Source organism: Anopheles arabiensis, chromosome 2, assembly GCF_016920715.1.
Source record: "Anopheles arabiensis isolate DONGOLA chromosome 2, AaraD3, whole genome shotgun sequence".
NCBI classification, from domain to species: Eukaryota; Metazoa; Arthropoda; class Insecta; order Diptera; family Culicidae; genus Anopheles; species Anopheles arabiensis.
This window is the reverse complement of record NC_053517.1, coordinates 44,179,972-44,198,728: the sequence shown is the minus strand read 5'-3', so window position 1 is coordinate 44,198,728 and position 18,757 is coordinate 44,179,972. Positions and strand designations below refer to the sequence as shown.

Genomic DNA, 18,757 nt, shown 5'->3' with positions numbered 1-18,757 from the left:
GTTGAAGTCATCTAGTCGAACGCTTGAGATTTTGTCTACAGTTTTTGGGTCTGTTTTTATGTGGTGCTGAATATTTCACATAATTAATAATTCTATTATTTAAAACCAATGCATTGCTGCTCTTTTCTAAGTGAAAGATCGATAAAAATGAGCTAATTTGGATTAGTTTTACCGAACAGCCATCAGTTGGTCGCTGTGTATGTACACGGCTGCTGTCAAGTGAGACCCACGGTGTTGTTTAGTGTGCGTTTTCGGGCGATGGTAGTCGTGCAGGCGAACGAGGCAGCAGCAGCAGCAAAGAGTCGGAAGGTCGGGTGAAAAGAAGCAGCAAAAGCGAAGGAATTTTCAGAACATCGACAATTCTCCTCCCAGCGGTGCATTTTCTTTCGTTGCGTTGCGATAGCGTGCACGTTTGCAGTAGCCTCATCTGGTGGGATTGATTTGTGGTGCGAACTGTGTGGACGGCAGCGAAAATTGGAGTGTGTTTGTGCAGCGAGTTACGAACACAATTTAGGAGAAGAAAAAAAGGTGGATTTGTGTGTTCGGTGGTGGAAGAAGGCAGGAAGAAGCGTTCTGGATGCCACAATGAGGTTAATTTGTGCAAAAGTATTGTAACATTGCTGCCCTGCATCGCGGACAAGGAAGAATCAACTGGAAAGCCTGCCAAACGTAAAACTCGCATTCAGTGAAGCGTAAGCTCTGCTCCCTACTGTGAAATCACCCTCCGGATCGTTTTACGGGAGAATAGCAAAGGAGGGGTTGGCCCCACACGCACAGGTGACAGCTGAAGAGCATCCAGGAGGGGGAATACATCATTTTCGACACTCTAATGTGCATCTCTTGCAAGTGACACACGGGAGCTGCATTGATTTTATCCCAACCGCGGATTGCCCGTTGCCCTGTACACTCTCTTGGGCACTTGCTTGCTGTCCTACGGCAATCACATCAGTGGGTGGGGAATCTATTATGTGGAGAGATTAAATTTTTCTTCATCTTCAGAGCCTGTCTCACATCCTTCTATCGTCATCGTACCATCGGCTGGTCTAACTAGCAATCGAAAACAATTTGCTAGAAAGAAAACGCAAAACCCACTGAGGAAGGTACCAGCAGCGGCAGCAGAAGCATCATTAGCAGGCCTCGGAAAAGTTCGCTTTGTCGTACAAACGCGCGCGGTGCTGTGGATATACGTCGATAGTGTGAGCGAGTGTGTGCATCGTTCCTTAGCAGGCGCGGAAGGAAACCCCCGTGGCTCGCTGGATACCAACGCCAGGGGCACATCAACGTAGCAGGCCGTGGTGTAAAAGCAGGCAAAAAAGCTCTGCTCAAACGTCGACGATTAGTGCACATAGCATAGAGTGTGTTGAAAGAACGTGAAAAGCATCTTCTCGTACGCGATAGTGCTCCTCGTGTTTCGATTTTCTCAGAGTGTGTGTGTGTGTGTGTGCTCTTTTTTTACTTTACTCTTGCGCTGTGGCTCCCTTTGCTCCGTCGTGCCCCATCATTGATGCTAGTGCGCTCTGTGTCCCGTTTGTTATCAGTGGTAGTTTGAAAACATACACAAGCAGTGGCAGCAGCACGTCCTAGCAGGCCTATTTAATTTGTGAGAGCGATTTGCCCTCGTCCTGGTTGTGTGTTGTGGCAGGAGCACCAGCAGGCAGTAGCAATTCGGCAGCAATCAGCAGCAACATCGTCATCTCTCGTGTTCGTCCTGTGCCCTGGTCATTCCCCGCGAAAGTTGGCGAGTTTTTGTCGAGAAAGCGAACGCAAACGTGGTGCGTGGAATAGCGTGGAATCTGTGAAGTGAAACGAAAAGAAGTAAAAAGAAGAAAAAAAAACATCTGTACAAAGAATACATAAAAAAGGAATCACTTCGAGCGAGACGGAACGAGGACGACGTGTGGCAGCTGCGGCTACAGCGAGGAAAATGTACAGTAAAATGAATGGATATCCTTCGTCATCCTTTCGATCAAGGTACGGTTTTGGGGGTCGCTGAGCGAATCCGAACCAATCATGTCTCAGCATAACAATATCATAAAAGAGAGCGAGAGGGGTTCGAAGAGGGGAAAGAGGGGCGGAATTCAAATCGGTGCCTATCATTAAATGGTCCACTGGCGGGAGCAGGCGAGGCACCATGCGGTTCTGAATGGGGAATGAAGTCTACTACCCCCTTACACTCCAATGTACGAGAGCAATCAGGATGACCCAGTCCGAAGGCCAATGATTGAGAGTGTGTGAGTGAAAAGATGCGAAATCATTATGATGATTCAAAGGGAAGCAGATAGAAAACAAAAAAAAACACATCACTAAAATGTGCATACAATGAAGAGCGCACGAATGGGTTGTATATTTGCGAATTGAGGCGAAAACAAAGAATGTGCGGGGAGATGGGGAATCGTCCGAAGGGAGCGCGAGGAAATCGATAAAAATGATCCACTTTGAAATAATAATCAAGTCGGCCACAGTGATAGTGCAGGGCTCACTGAAAACACACACACACACTCTCGGTCAGCCGACTCTCGGTGAATCCTTTCGCCATCGTCTCCTGGGGATCGTCCGTGCATCATGGTGGGGAGAGGGAAGAGCAGCACGAGAGGGGTGGTTTATACTGCTGTGCGTCGTTTATCGCGCTACATGCGTGTGCCTTGTCATCCTCACATCATCCCCGGGCGGGCCGGCGGCAAGAATATCAATCGTTCTTGCAACATGCGAGACATATCAATTCGCTTTATGAACTTATTTTCTCTCAGTTAGCTTTCCTAAACACTAAGGCTAAACCAAAAGGCTTGTTGGGGAGAAGTATTTACGGCTGCAGACCCATCGATTAGGTTAGGCCTGACACGGAGCGAAAGGGGGGGCTACATTTGCATTTTGTGTAATTTTATTCGACTGTATTTACATGAATTTTGATCCTCTAATTCTGACAATATGTTCTTATATCGTTTCTTTTTCCTGTTTTCATTTTCGGTTCTCCTTTTCGGTTGCATCTCATCGCTTTCGAACTCGCTCCCACAACGTGCACATCATACGGCCACGTAAAACTACCGCTTGTGATACGAAATGTGCTCGGAAAATGTAGTAGCGGCCGACTGTGGGGAATGTCCCACTCGTTACCCTCCGGAATGGTACGTTTTGCCTGTATAATTTCAATCTCAGCTCGCGCAATTTGCGCCTACGGTGTGCCCGGTTGGAGTGCACTGGGGATACTGATGCTAAAACGACTCCCTTCCCGATTACCCCACCTCATGGCGGTCGTTTCCGGTCCTTGGCAAAAGAAAAAGAAAGCTAAGGTGCACTCCGGCGCGTCCCAATTGGACGTTCGGACGAAATCTTTTCGAATGTGCCTGGTCGTTTAGAATCCAATGACAGAGAGGGGCAGTAAAAAAAAATGTTCCCACGACAACGAACGTTCAAGTTCACGTCAGCTGGCGACAACCTGTCCACGAGGATTGCTGCATTACGACGGTGACGTCGGATTGTTCTCGTGGTTGGGTGTCCTAGACGGCTTCAGGCTAAAGTAAAGCCATGGCTGTAGAACGTTCTTTTTCATTTTTTGGCAACCGACCACCACTACATCGTGTTGTCCTTCCTTTGCGTTTGTTTACGTTTGTGTGTTGGTATCGATAATCGAGCGGTATGTATATTTTTTCATACCCATTCCCTTCTGGTCAATGAGTATCGCTTATGGAGAAATATTTCGATAAAAGATTAGTTTAAAATTGCTGATCACACTGATAAATCACAGCCGAAAGCGTTGGTAAATGGCGGAAGCGATTCTTCTGCCTTTCTATTTCAACGCTTTCTAACGTCCTGCAAGAAGGGACGCAAACGACGACGAGGTGGTCCCGTTCGGTTTGCTGGTGACCGACCCTGTCTCGTTTTAGCCAGCATCGACCAGTCTGTACCACTACCAACCGAGCTGCCGTGTGCGCGTGTTTGGCGCGTATGGCGCGCATAAAAAAGTTCAAATTGTTCTGCAATGTTCCAGTCAAACTACCTGCAGGATGCTGACTTTTCATCCTATTCGCGGCCCCGACTGTACGGCGATATGCCGTCGAGCAGCACGTTCGGTGGTGGCAATCCGTCGACACCGCACCATCACCACCACCACCATCACAATCACCTCAGCCAGCCAGCGTCCCATCATCACACGTCCTCGTCCAGCACCAGCTCGCTGACCGGCATGAACTTTGGTCCGGGGTCGTCCGGCACCGCCGGTACGAACCTGATCGTCAACTATCTACCGCAGGATATGACGGAGCGCGAAATGTACTCGATGTTCTCCGCGATGGGACCCATCGAGAGTTGCCGACTGATGAGAGATCTAAAGGTATGCTCAACGGAATGACGCTTAGCTGGGTAGTTTGTAGACGCTTATTGCCCATCTTTTAGTCTGACTGGTAGAACCTTCTTGGCATCATTAGCTTTAGTGCGTTCGGCGTTAGGCAAAGTAAGCGAAGCAATATTAAATGAAAACACAGCGCTAAGCTCTCCACATCGCCATATACCGCATTTTGAATGAGGCCGAGCGGAAATAAGTTGCTGGGCTGTGAAGCCCGCTGCACACATTAAGCTACATTTCGCACCAAGTATTATCATCACCATCGCCATCATCATCATTGTCATGATTGCTAATCGGTAAAGGCGGTATCGTTAACAGATTCTTCTCACTGACAGTGACTGCAGTAATTTAGAATTAGAAATAACATAATTGGGGCTTACATGCAATGTGGAGGGCACCCATGGTGTTGGGAATATGGATGGTTTGGCCTTGGGACACATGTAAGCGTCCTCGGGAAGGCTTTAGTTTTCGGGTTTCGTGCAAATGATGTTCTTTCTTTTGTGTGTTGCTCGAATGAAAAAGGACACTTCAATGTATGTTGCGATTTTCAATTTTACAAAGCGATGTCAGTTTCAATGTTTAATTTTGTTTTCTATTTTTTGCTTCAATTGATGCTTTTTATACAATAATATTGCCTTCCTTTTGCATAATACAGCACATATCTTTTGCTGTTTCCATTTCGTCTTCATGGCACTGTGCTCGCATGAGCTTACTATAATAGTTAGGTGCTTGCTGTTAGGAATCAGATGTCAGCCGTAGAAACCACATTATAAAAGTACATTTAATCTTTATGTTTAGTTGTTTGCCGCTTTCATCAACCGGTTACAGTATGGTCTTGAAAAATGCTGGAACTGTTTCACGGAATGAGGAACGTGCCGTGATTTTGCTAGTTTATTGTTTTCGTTTTCGTCTCTCTCTCTCTCTTTTTCGACACATTCTCCACACAACAATTCTTAATCGTGCTTGGGACCAAAGCAGACTGGGTACAGCTACGGCTTTGGTTTCGTAAACTACCTGAACGAGGAAGCGGCACAACGAGCGATCAAATGTCTGAATGGCTATCCGCTGCGTAACAAGCGTCTAAAGGTTTCGTACGCGCGGCCACAGAGCGACGATATCAAGGAAACGAATCTGTACATCACGAATTTGCCCCGCACGATCACCGAGGAGCAGCTGGATATCATATTCGGCAAGTACGGTACCATCGTGCAAAAGAATATCCTTCGAGATAAGCTAACGGGTCAGCCGCGTGGAGTAGCCTTCGTACGGTAAGAATCAAAACGACTGTCTCGAACGTTTACCTAGCACTGCAGGCAAATGATGTCTTAACTTTTAACGGTTTGTTACATGAACAATGCTGTTATTTTAGGTTCAACAAGCGCGAGGAAGCGCAGGAAGCAATATCGGCCCTCAATAATGTGATCCCGCAGGGTGGCAATCAACCACTGATAGTGCGTGTTGCAGAAGACCATGGCAGAGCTAAGGCGGCACTCTACGTACCCTCGTACAACTCTATAGTGCACAATAACAGAGGTAGAGTACGAATGCGCAATACCCCGTACTGAATAATCACCCGACATATTTACTTACATGCACACTTACACAGCTACACCAACATCTTCATCCCAATAATATCCTAGTGTACATCCTCTTGGAGGATTTCTTTCCCCGATTCTTATACTCATTTACCTAGATGAGCTATTTTTTAACGAAGCATTGGCAACGGTTAATGCAGGAGAAAATGATGGTAATTAGACGTACCGATAAGTCTAATTGATCATTTTAAATATGTTCTGTTCATCTTTATCCTGGGTTTCCGTTGTCATTGCTCGTAACTAAATAAAACAAAGCAAAACAATTGATTAAGTTTGTTATGGCATGTAAGGAAGCTTTAGGCTGCCGATCAGTTTTTTTTTTCATTCGGCAGTCCTTTTCCCGATTCGTTGCTTATGCAGTTTTTAATAATTTATTCATGTCTTCCCTTTGATTAGTGGTTACCCTTATTAAGATTATAGTATGATTGCGTTTATTCGGCCATTTAGCGCGATTCTCTGTGTTGTGTTAGAAGTGCGATTTTCTTTTTGTTGTCGTTTTAATTGTTGCCTGGTTTACCTATGCTAAACAAGGCCGAAACTTTGCTTTGTTTCAACTGATATTTGATTTCCATTAGGACTAGATTTTACCTTGTAGTGAAAGGTGCATGACGAGCCTCTCGTTCGCGTCGTAAAAAAAACATCTGCTTACAATTGATGGTTCTCGGAAAAAGCATCTTTGTGCATACGTTAAGCGAAAAAATAGCATAACATATATGAAGGAGCCTTAGCACAGAGCTTAATAACATATGTTTAGTCCAGTTTTAGATACATAAAGAATATAGTTTTTGTTGCCGTAATCTAAATACCCGTACCTGCGTATTAACGCGATGCAAAGCGGACAGGGTTTTGTTTCTATTTTGTGTATCATGAACGTAAAATAATGCGTTAAACTATCGGTTATATATGGCCACTGGAGGTCAAGTAAAGCCGGTTAGTAAATTCAAAAAAACATTACTACGCAAGTAATTTTAATTGATAAAAGAAAAACAAATAGTTGTGAATTGCAACCAACGTAGTATATATTTTTTATGTTAGTCCAGTCATTATCCAGCGTTCATATTGGTTGAATATCTATTCTGTACGATAAAAATGGGTTTATGTTAAAATCCTTTGTTCAAGCATGTAGTTTTTTTACGTATTTCATATGAAAAAACACGTTACACAATGTTTCGCCTTTGTAATTGTCCCTATGTCCAGCATAATAAGGTTAGCAGGTTAGTTTCGTTTATATTTGTTCGAGTTTTCAATTTTTGTGCGAATTAGGTATTTTTAAATGAATTGTTCTGCTTGTTAGATCGAATGCGTACTTTTCCATACCGTATCATGTAATATTTTGAAAGCTGCAAAGATAGTGATTCTTTTAACATCTGATGGGAACAATTTTAGAAAGCAAAACCTTGAAGCAAGAGGATTTTACTAACAGGTTATTAGGGCCACACAAAAAGCAAGAAAGGCTGGATCTTAGCGAATCTCGCTAGCAACAGTTCTAATCCTCTTATTTCGGTTCAAGCTTTGAGCAAATGGAAAATGTTAAGAGACCAAAGCGATTGAAAAATAGTTTGCCAGAAAGATTAATTCTTAGTCGTAAGAATGCTCCTAACATATCATTAAAGAAAGCAAACGGGGAATCAATTACATTACAAAATAATAAAAAATAGCCTTATTCATTCAGACACCAGAGTTTTTTTTTATAGGTGAAATATATGAAGAGATGCCTAACGTAAGTTGAATTTTCAAGATGACGGTGTGTTTATTCGTTTGTTTTGTTTTTATTTTTTTAATGCTTCCAATGCCGCCATGCGCAAACATTGGCGATAGATGAATAGAGTTTATGAACAGTATATGTATGTTTTTTTTGTTTAGTACTGTGCCACAACCACACTGCTACAGGCTTGTTGTGTGTTATCATATGTAATCTTACTGTGTATCGAATCGAATCATTATTCATACGACGCTCTAATCATCGGAATTTATAGTTTGTCATGTAGAATTCCGGCAAAACCCTTCATCGTGCTTCGTGGTAATAGTGCAATAGACTAATATTCTTCCCTGTGAACAATTCTTAGACTTAACTTCGTCGCTCTATCTCTCTCACTCCCTCTCTTTCTGTCTATCTCTCACTCTATCTCTCTTGGCTTTGCGTTATAATTTGTAGTAGTCTCGTACTACCCTAAAACTGTCATTTCTAATCATAAAGTGAAATGTAGAGAATATAAAAGAGCGCCCATTCATTATCCTTTTCTGTCACTATCGTATAATGTTTCGACATGCTATACAGACACATTCGTTTATGTACAATCTGTGATGGGATGTGTGTACGTTAGGCACCGCATCCATTCCCTTTCCGTAGGCAAAACGATATGCTTATTTGAAATGCTCACAAGTAGACGTAATTGATGTGACTTGTTTTTTCTAGCATTGCACTGCAATTATTCCATTTGATGTCGGTAGACTGTTTCCACCGGTTAGACCGCTTCCCATAATACACTGATCATATGGAGTCATGTCACCATTACCCTTCTGCGGCGAAACTGTTGCCCCATACCTCAAAGAGATTCGATAACGTTTTATTGCATTTTTCTTTCTCTCAAAACGGGTTCGGGTTCGTGTACTTCTGCGTTATCGCTCTCGTGGCTGGTTCCGGTTTTCCGTTTATTTATCTCCGTGGCTTTGACATGCATTTCCAACGGACGCAATCTACCGATCTTGCGTGGGAAAATCAAACCTCTGATGTGTTTTTGTGTGCTTCGGCCTGATGCCCCAACCAGCCGATGGATTGGACTTTAGCAACAGGAACAACATTGAGTCGTATCCTTACTGATATTTAAGGTACTACTAGATAGTAATTTGCGTAGTTCCGATTTAGCCGCTCCTACTGTATGGGGTAGCGTTTGGTGGGTGATAGTTAGCGAAAGTCCTGCACCGGCAGCAGCAACGGCAACGGCAACGGCAACGAGAGACTGCGATCATACGATTATGAAGACCACATAATCGAGCACGAGGCACGGATTTGTGTTCTACAATTGCAGATTGAACGGTTTTGCCAATCGAAACGATTGCATTAGCATAAAGCTGAGCGCGCTGTAGAGCTTGCGCGGGTGCAAACAATGTGAGATTTAGATGTAAGACTTTTTATACAACTTCAACCAAAAGTAAACCATTAGTCAAAAACTGAACAAAAATCCATAGACTGTGCGTTGTACATAGGAAAACGAGAGTATGAAAAACGTAGACTTTGCCAAAATACAAAGCGATTGTGTACACTAAGCTATATTCTGCAACGTGGACTATAACATAGAAGAAGCATTTATATCAAAGGTAGTTTACAAATATCATTCCTCTCCCATAGACGAGATGTGCAAGAGCAACCCGTAGGGTTTGTTCTTCTCTAATTACATACTAGTTGCAACCTCACGGAATGGTCTGATGGATAGGATCAAAGCTGAGGAAATTGTAATTGAAGCACCTCTAAGCTAGCAATGATCAACCTGAAAGAACGAAATGTTTTAAGAATATTATTTTCCAAAGATAGTAATACATTCCGAAGCACAATCTTACAGTGTTAGCCCTGATAGGCTTGCAAAGGTTAAATTCATTAGAAGAAAACAGGCCGATCACAAACTCGAAACGGTTACATTGCAAGGAATTACACATATTGTGGCTTATAAAACTTTCCAAGGTTTCGATCATCTACTAAGCTACTGTGGTAGAAACAATTGTGTTGGTCGGTGTAAAACCGACTGATAGACTACGGATAGACTATTCTAAACATTACCTTGAGATCACCTTCAGATGTCTTGTTTTGTACTTAGTTAGCGAGTAGCGAGTACTTCGTAGCATTTTAGTTCATGTTCAAAGTCTTGTATTTGTAATTCAATTAGATTATTAGTATTTTAGACTGCCACAACAAAGAGAATACTTACTTTATTCAATTTAATCAGTTAGTGTACGAACTGGAAAGGTTTTGTTTTCAAAAATGTTGTTTAATTTAATGATAAGTTAATTTCATCCATTATGCTTTAAAGCTTACTTTAACACTTTACGTCCTTTTAACAATGTTTCTATATGTGGAAATCCAATCTTTTATGAGAAAAATCTTTACTCACTCTCTTTTTCAAACATCATTCACTCAACATGCATCCTGTAACTGTCTTTCACTTACTAATCAGCATCATTATCTCTCTTTTACTTGCTCCCTGCAATCACCTGCACGAATTGGTACCGCCAATTCGTGCTCCTTGTCCAAACTTTTCTATCACATTCCAGCGCTACTCCCTCGTCAGAACACAATGAAATATAACGATCGTTCGAGTGGGCTGTTACGATCGCATCATTCGTTAATATTTTACTAACTGTCCATTCTCGTCGGAACGGCACGTACGATTTAGTTCGGGCACAGCTAAGCGCAAGGAATTGTTGCTCGAATGGTGCGGTAGTGCTGTGCTTCGTTGCTCTACGCTTCTTTCAACGTCGATAGAATACCGATCGGAGGCGTGGGAACAATTTCATACTTCCTTTTAGTGTAATTTTAGGAGCGTCGGTCGGGAGCGTTGCAAACATTTAGCTCCCTATCGGAGCGCAATTGCGATAGAAATGGTTGTAAAACTTACATTTAATTAAAATGAAAAGTGCAAAACCTATGGCAACATAAACGGATGGACGGTTTTTGCCGATGATCAGGTATACGGTCGCGAGAGGTGCCAAGGAGTAGCTGGAAATGATCGTGTTGTGATTGTGGCGAACACAAAAATGAAGACGAAAGATAGGTTGTTATAGAGGGCGACACCTGATCGAGACAAATCGAGCCAAACAGATTTTATAAACAATCCAGTGTTCAATCGACTGCGATCGATGGTCGATCCAGATAGGTGATTTTCTTTTTGGCTTCTACCAATACAAAACCAAAGTTGTTAGATTATGTTCTGCCTGTTTGGGTGACCATATGCTTGCGATGATTATGTTATCGAATATCTTGTACCAACAATCTTTTTGGAAATGCGATCACACAAAGTATTACTGCAGGTTCTTGTATTTGTATTTGAGAAGAACAATCCATCCCAATTGCAAGCTAGCACATGCAAAAAAAAAAGCGGTTGGAAAGACTTTCTCATAGAGAAATATCTCAAAGTAATTCAAAACACACTATTACTAGACATACTTACAAACAAAACAGGGTTCTTACTATTTCTCATTAAACACATGTGATGATTGCAATGAACTAGGAGTGCGTGTTAGTGTCATCAATCATTGGAAATTTGTTTAACATACATTTTTTGTGCATAAACGTAAAAAAGCTCCATTATTAAAGATCATTATCAATTTCGCTTTTGAGTAACAAACTGCAATTGCACATATTAAGTTTCCGCGGTTGTATAACTGGACTGAAACCCTTCGCCATATTTAGTTGAATGCATTCCTCGGTGTGTGTGCGTTTTAGGTTGGTGATAGTAGCTTTTAGCTATCAACAGTATCAATGTTAAGTACTACTGCTTTACTTTGGCATTAAATGCAATTCTCCCGCAACAATGATGCTGTACAGCGTTGGAGCATAATCTGCCATTTCTAAGCTATATAGTTACAAAACCAAATCAAACTATACTAGTAGATGATCTGTAAAAAACAAGAGTGAACACACCTACTGCATATAAAAGTGTAAAGGGTTGAGAGTCTAACTATATATTAAAAAAACCGGAAACACGAGAAAACTTTAAAAAAGTAAATTTGCATTAGACTTATAGAGCAAACTATTTCCTGAAGCTACACAACAATAAAACAAACGAAGCAATGAGAGTAGATTATAAAGGAATACATGCTCCGGGAATTGAATCGTTATGGCGCATGAAAGCAAAAAAAAAGCAACAACTTGCATTTACATACATTATGTACCCATGTAAAGGAAGCATCCCCATGCTCGCGTAAAAGAAGGGTAGAGAGTACGAAACAGAAGAAAAATTTCACGTAAAAGTCGACAGCAGTAAATCGATGCTTTTCAATTTTCATTGAATCTTATCATCTTTCTTCACAGAATAACTTTTTGCTATGCAATTATGTTTGTTCAATTTCCCCTGCAAATGAAAAAAGAAATGAATAAGAAAATCATAATACCAAAAAAAGCGATCGAATTATTCTAGAGATAAAAGTTAAAAAGTGATACAATGATCATTAAACCAAAACGGAAGAATTATTAGAACAACAGAGTGTTTGCGACGTTTACGCACACAATGGGTGTACAGTGAAAGTGGTGTAGCTCTACCAGAGGAAGAGTCAGTAAGTAGATCTATATTCGGCGACATTCGTCCTTTGTATTTTCTCCAAGCAAAACCCTTGCGCTCCTGGTGCCAGTTGCACCCCAGTTGATAATCCTTCTCTATCCATACCTCATTAAGAAGTTAAACAAGAACAAAAGAACAAAAAAAAGAAAGAAACGAGACAAACTCGCTACGACAAATTCAGCTTAGTAAATCCAAACTCGCCAGTTTTTACGCCAGTTCCGATACTTACGCTAAATTTAATATAAATCAAACTCTTCCTCAATTACACAAAACCAGATAGAATCAGATTTCAAATCCAACGCCATACGATTATATACATTGATATAGTAGTACAGACACATCCGGATTTTACGGCTTAGAAAGATTAGCAATTTGATCTTCCATAGTGATTAATTATTGCGCTTTTCGTCGCGTTAAGTTTCGAAACCATTAGCGTGTATCGGGCGAGTCAGCTGTCAGGCAGAGCAAAGTGTTAGGAAAGTTAGGTTAATAGAGCCGTCTCGAGTATCATTCCTTGGTTAGGCTTGCAAAACAAACCCCCGCCAGTGACATAGAAAAGGAGTGAGTGCATGATACACTTTATATTTGTTTTGCGACAAGATAGCAAAAAATCTACCGAAGCAAAGAAAGCAAGAAAATTGTGTTTGCGCAGTACAGGAGACGACGGCGAAGAAAGAAAAGTGACGAAATTAGTAGAGATGAAACATTTCGTTAAAACAAAACAGATTTAAAAAATGACGGATACTGTTCACACGTTTACGGCACAAGGAAAACTAAACCTAAGTAGTACGAGATAGCTTGAAAGAAGAAAAAAAAAACATTTACGTGTCTTATATATTGAACCAATGGCATATATATACATCTATATAGATATATATACAAAACTCAAATATATATACATTCTGTTTGTTCTCCTATACTATGAAAATTAAAGTTGAAGAAAAAAACGAACAAAAAATAATAACGACAAAAATGAGTAGCAAACGAAACCTAGAATCGTATTGTGTAGCAAAACAACGGGAAGAAAAGAATGCAATGTAATGGATTCACTGTAAGATCAACTGTAAAGCGATCATTGTGCGTGTGTGTGTGTATGTGTGACGGTTTGAGATGGTGTAAGTGTGTGTTTATAATGGTTAAATTTGTTTAAATTATAGTTAAAACACTTACACTTTTGTTCAGATTTAATGTGTTCTAAGCAATATGGTCTTCGTCTGTTATACAGCTTGAAATAGTAGACGGTTTGTTTTTAGTGGAAGGGAAAAATAAAACAATCGACACGAAATCAAATTAGTTGGTCAATTATTGATATTTGAATGAAACATTTAAATATACTGTACTATAAGAGAGGGAACACACCTCACACTGGAGTAAACTGGAGGAAACAATATAAAAGACAAAACTATAAACTAATAAGTACAATAGAATTACATTATGTTGCGAACAAGAAGTAATACAAAACAGGGACTTGAAATTGTAATGATGTTTAGCAAAGAATGTAGGAGTTGTTTTTTGTTGAAAAATTATCGATCGATTTCTAGGGTCGTTAATTGATCATTAAGGAATTACTCTTTTTTAGTATCGTCACATTGTTTCCCATTGTATATTATATTCATTTGCTAAGTACTCAGTACCATTATAAATAGCAAAAAATGTATCGCATTAATCTGCATGGTGAGCGGGCCTGGGGTGTGGATCGCGATGGTTTTATTTATTTTATGCATTTGACGTAGTAGCAGAACAACGTATAAAAGTTGCATCAAAGCGTTCCCCGGCAAACAAGTAACAAGAAAATATGAAAACAGATAGAAGAGAGAGAGAGAGAGAAAAAGCCGCATGCATACACACGCAGGAAATGGAACGAAACATAAAGATCTAGTTATTAGCTGTGATTTTTTGGTTGTGTCAACCAGAGCAATTGTATGCAAACTAAAAGGAAAATCTACTAGCAATGGGGACGCAGGAAGCAAAGAAAAGATGTAAAAAAACATAACGAATAAACCAAGACAAGTAAAACAAACATAAATTCTATGCGTGCACGTTTTGGATGTTCCGAACTAGGGCGACGTAAAGTGCTCGGAAAAGCAACAGAAAAACAACAAAAACCGGTGTAAAAACAAACACTATACCTAAAGCTATAGCATTAATGTCATACTTGCCAGTAAGGAAAAGTCGAAAAACCCCAAAAGGCACTGTTACAATAAGAAGTAATTCGTTGAAAAGATCAATCCAAAAGACAGAGAGAAAAACATAGTAAATGCTTCCAAGAGGAAAACTACATAACTTCTCTTAAAAGTGTAGAACAGAGAAAACTAAAAACCGAGTTAAACAAGTGTGTATGAGAGTGTATGCAAATCGAAGCGAGAAATGAACAAACGAAACAAGAAACTCTGTTTAACTTGAAGTATAAACCGATTTTCCCCCTCTTCTTACCCATGCTACGGGCCACGTGTTTTATGTGCTGTGTTGTGCTGAATATGCTTTAAAAAGCAAGAATTACTAGACCCATGTATGTATGCAAAGAAGCGAAAGGAGGTCATTGAAAATTGGAACGTGACATGAAGCAGACACAGTAGGAAGACGAGATACAGACGAAAAACAACAGAAGTACACCGTAATAGACAAAACAGAATAGAGACGAAAACGAAACATTATTCAATAACACGAACCGAAACACAAACCAAACCGAAACAGAACAAATGAACTGATAAAGCAGGAAAAGATAGCACGTGTGCAACACTTACTCATAACATACATACACACACTTCCCATAGAACGGACGTTTAGATACATTATATTATTATACATATATACATATATTATATATATTTGAAATGGTACATTTTCCAAAGTTTAGATATGTTTGATCTATGTAAAGCATTATTAAAAACAAAAAAACCGGAATAAAAAGAAACAAATAACAAACCAAAAACAAATCGATTGCAAAGACTTCATCTTGTCTTTTGTTTTCCTTTTTGGTGTAGAGCTCCCTCTCTCTTCAGTTTTGTTCGTTTATTTATTGCTTAACTTATTGTTATATAGAAAAAAAGACAGTGTGTATGTGTGAGAGGTGAGTTTCAATGTTAAGATCTACTAGAAGACACCTTTATGGCACAGCGGGCGGATGACTAACCGCCTCTGAAGGATGATCGGACCTCGTTCAGCCTCTCCTACAGCTCGTCGTGATCGTTATACCCGATAGTTTCTGCTGGATAAAGCTCATTGCTGCCATCTGCAGGTGGTTGAGTATCCTTAAACGGTTGATAAGGAAAAAAGCGAACAAACTTAGTGCCAGGTTATGTTTCCCTTCCAACAACCTGTGCATACCTCTTCAAGCTCTGCTTGATCGTTTTGCTCCAGCGTCTCCCCCTCTTCATCTACTCTGTTACCTTCCATTGTATCCACCGAGTCTTCATCTTCAAACTCTGCATCATCCAGCTCGGCATTCGAACCGGCCACATTATCCAGCAGATCAAACTCTTGCTTTATGAAACGTGCCAGCTTTTCCTCGTACTGCAGCCGATCATTGTACTCGACCGCTTCCTGCAAGGGACAGATCGGGAAGTATTATTTCTACCCATCGTCAACAATTCAACACACAGCGAAAGACACCAACCCGACGAGCCTTGAAGAAGTTGGCTGTCACTGAACCCTTGGCTTCCGCTTCGATCGTTTTCAGTGCTTCCGGCATATCGAAATCATCTGCGTGGAACAGCAAATAGCTCATACCGGCCCGGTACGATTCTTCGTACCGTTTTACTGTAAAGCATTCGACAGGAAGGGAGTGTATTATTATGCTTATTTTAAAATGCTTTACCATATTCCATATCATTGTTGCATCGTACCGTGATAGTAAGCTTTCTGCAGATGTTGATAGTGGCGGGGGAACAGATTGTCGTAGTACTTTCCACGCACCATACCCATGTTCGAGGTACAGTTCCGTTTGCACTGCAGCGCATACGTAAAATGATCTGCAACGAACGAGCAAGACAACGTTAGATATCGCGAGCTGCGTCTGCGATACGTGCTATGGCCTGCAAGGGAACTCACTTCCGATCGCGGTGATAAAGTCGGGCAGGAAACCGTGATCAAATTCACCCTCGCAAAAGGCGCGGCATTGGTTCTCGTCGAAGATGAACTGCTTGATGGAGCTCTCGAGCTGTTCGATCGCACGCTCCCAGTTGTTTTCCTGCTCGTCGACGATGCCTCCGATAAGCAGTTCGACGAATTTCTGCAACGAAATTGGAAGGAAGAGTTCGAATTTGTGCTGCCATTGCGAATCATTACTAACGGATGGAATCCGAGTACCTTCTCCTCGAGGTCGTGGATCTCGTCCCGATCGATTCCGGGCATTTCGATTGCTTCTTCGAAATTTTTCTTCATCACTGTATTCTCCGGATGTTTCACCAGATACGTATAGGCGGCCGATGCTGCCAGCGTTACACGGTTTGACTGGAATAACAAAAAAACATTTCATCAAACTTCGCTTAGACATCTCTTCTGCATCTCTACCAACCTTAACGTAGCACGCGTACAGATAGGGGTACACCTTCAGCTCCTGAAATACATCCATGTAGTGTCCGTCGAAGTCTTCGCTGAACGGAAGGTACCGATAGATCGCATACCGCCGGGCACACTTGGACAGACAGAGCGTTCGGCGCAGAATCAGCTCGTAGTGCTGCAGATTGTCTACGTTGCTGCCGTGCAGGAACTCGCCCCGGTGCTTGACGTCGCGCGCGGCGTACTCGCACTCCATGCGACAGTTTGCCACCGACTCGTAGTACGTCCGGTAGCCCTCCAGTGCGCGCTCGAGAAAGTACACACAGTCTTCCCACTCGTTCGTGAGGTACGCCTGCACGCCCTGCTCGTACTGGTCGATGAAGCTGCTGCCATCTTCCGGTGTGTCCGGTGGGTCGCTGTACACTGTTCGCTCCGTGTCCTCTCTTGCGGCGGAGGAAGCAGTCGCGGTGGTGTCGGTCCCTTCTGCCGATGCTGACGTTGCATCGGATTCCTGCGTTTGGGCTACGGCGAGCGTAACCAGGCAACAGCAGCCGATAAAAAGCAGCATCCAATTCCAGCGCCTGCGTGATATCATCATCACTTCCACGTAGACGATCATCGCCGAGTTCGCCGACCGGGGGAAAGCTGCCGGGCAAGTGTACAGGTTTTGTTCTAAATAATGCTCAATTTCTGGAGGCACTTGCACATTCAACTCACCCGCTGTTGTTTCAGTTTGCTATTCTTGGCTGTCTGCAGACTGTTGGCACTTCTTTCGTCTAGACTCAGACATCAAACACTCTTCACTTCATCAGCAGAACCTCACGCAATCACTTCCTGTGCGACCGTACACCGTGCTCTGGCCGAAAACCGGCTAGAAAGAGAAGGCAATAGCTGAAGCTGCTGCAGCAGCAGCAGCATCGTTTCATGCCGATCGTAACGTGATGCTCCGGTTTTATGCTTACGCTCAAGCACACACCAATACCAGCACGCTGGTATTCGCTTCCCTTTTGTCGCGATCGTTGCGTTGATCGATAAGGCATGCTGTGTGGACAATATTCTTGCCGTCGTCGCGTTAGCCCTTCCAAGCACGTACGCGCAGCGCAATGCTTCCACATGCTCTGTATAAACAAACGCAAGTATTTCTGTGTTTTCGCTCTTTTGGAGGAAAAATGTACACCGCCGTGTACTTCGCTGACGGTTGACTGGTTGTGTTGACGCGCAAACAATCGGATTTATTGATTGTTTGAAGCAAACCGCTTCTCCCGGCTATGGTTTTGGGGGAGGAACAGAAGTTTTTTTTTACGACGGGATGCATTGGAAATAAAATTAAGATTTATGGAAATTGGACGAAAAACTTTTGCCCATCCTGTGGTCCCATCCATCCCATGTCATGTTGCGTTGATTCGATTGGAAACAACTGTGCTGCTTGAAAAGAGCTCTGTAGTTGGCAAGCAATGATGAAGAAAATCAATTCATATAAGTTTTTATGACCTTGGAGAATCTAAAAATTCTCGCCAACCGAACGAACACATAAATTGGAAAATTTTCATCACCCGGCTAACAAATTGACAGTATCGCGTCTGGCGGATATTCTAGATTTATGTGCGATCTACGACGTAAAACCAACAATCACCCCTGGAATGGCAATTTTCTCTGATAACTTTTGCTAAATTTCCATCCCTCCATTCGATTGGCAAGCAAACTGTCGCCGAACAAAAAAATAATGACGTCACGTTATCACGGCGCTGCCGTTGGTTGCCTCTATCCGTCGTTCTCCAAATAAATAGAGTGAAAAAACCGGTAATATGTTTCACAGTTTTTAAACTACACTTTTTTATATCTTTTAAATGAGAAGGGATTTTTTTGTTGTAAAATAACACACTCAACTCCCATTTCGATTTCATGAATGGAGCTGGAAGGTAAAGATCTTGAGAAACGAGAGCGAGAGAGACAGAGAGGATGAAATGCGAGGGTGCGAGAGAGCGAACAGCGATTCCCATTTCTGGGACTACAAAACCACACGTGCTAGCAACCGCACAGTCCGCACAGTC

The 18,757-nt window shown here is 41.9% G+C and overlaps 2 protein-coding genes across 8 annotated transcripts; one reads left to right on the top strand and one right to left on the bottom strand.

Annotated features, from left to right (window-relative positions):
- The first annotated feature begins 215 nt into the window (after positions 1–215).
- Positions 216–14,451, top strand: LOC120896188 (protein sex-lethal-like). Of its 6 annotated transcripts, none has more exons than XM_040300146.1 (6): positions 216–1,971; positions 3,077–3,122; positions 3,986–4,327; positions 5,318–5,607; positions 5,709–5,872; positions 10,201–14,451. In XM_040300146.1, the coding sequence occupies exons 1-6, from the start codon at positions 1,925–1,927 to the stop codon at positions 10,284–10,286; spliced, it is 975 nt and encodes a 324-aa protein (XP_040156080.1). In that variant the 5' UTR covers positions 216–1,924; the 3' UTR covers positions 10,287–14,451. The 6 variants fall into 6 exon arrangements, with proteins under 6 accessions (XP_040156080.1, XP_040156079.1, XP_040156081.1 ...); XM_040300145.1 differs by having other exon boundaries at positions 223–1,971; positions 5,315–5,607; XM_040300147.1 differs by having other exon boundaries at positions 225–1,971; positions 4,001–4,327; positions 5,315–5,607.
- Positions 14,452–14,990: 539 nt separating this feature from the next.
- On the bottom strand, positions 14,991–17,967 carry LOC120897069 (cartilage-associated protein-like). Of its 2 annotated transcripts, XM_040301680.1 has the most exons (9): positions 17,669–17,963; positions 17,424–17,603; positions 16,723–17,351; positions 16,515–16,658; positions 16,257–16,437; positions 16,052–16,177; positions 15,823–15,965; positions 15,534–15,749; positions 14,992–15,457 (listed from the first exon to the last, which is right to left on the bottom strand). In XM_040301680.1, the coding sequence occupies exons 3-9, from the start codon at positions 17,323–17,325 to the stop codon at positions 15,377–15,379; spliced, it is 1,494 nt and encodes a 497-aa protein (XP_040157614.1). In that variant the 5' UTR covers positions 17,326–17,351; positions 17,424–17,603; positions 17,669–17,963; the 3' UTR covers positions 14,992–15,376. The 2 variants fall into 2 exon arrangements, with proteins under 2 accessions (XP_040157615.1, XP_040157614.1); XM_040301681.1 differs by having other exon boundaries at positions 14,991–15,438; positions 17,424–17,967.
- Positions 17,968–18,757: the final 790 nt, after the last annotated feature.

What these genes read in the sequence shown, in the direction of transcription:
- LOC120896188 (XM_040300145.1), top strand. Translation starts at nt 1,925, where the DNA reads ATGTACAGTAAAATGAATGGATATCCTTCGTCATCCTTTCGATCAAG. An exon ending in TCGTCATCCTTTCGATCAAG is followed by an intron (nt 1,972 to 3,076) that starts GTACGGTTTTGG and finishes CGGAAAATGTAG; the next exon opens with TAGCGGCCGACTGTGGGGAA. An exon ending in TATAGTGCACAATAACAGAG is followed by an intron (nt 5,873 to 10,200) that starts GTAGAGTACGAA and finishes ATCACATTCCAG; the next exon opens with CGCTACTCCCTCGTCAGAAC.
- LOC120897069 (XM_040301680.1), bottom strand. Translation starts at nt 17,325, where the DNA reads ATGATCGTCTACGTGGAAGTGATGATGATATCACGCAGGCGCTGGAAT. An exon ending in CTTTATCACCGCGATCGGAA is followed by an intron (nt 16,178 to 16,256) that starts GTGAGTTCCCTT and finishes CGTTCGTTGCAG; the next exon opens with ATCATTTTACGTATGCGCTG. An exon ending in ACTTCTTCAAGGCTCGTCGG is followed by an intron (nt 15,750 to 15,822) that starts GTTGGTGTCTTT and finishes TGTCCCTTGCAG; the next exon opens with GAAGCGGTCGAGTACAATGA.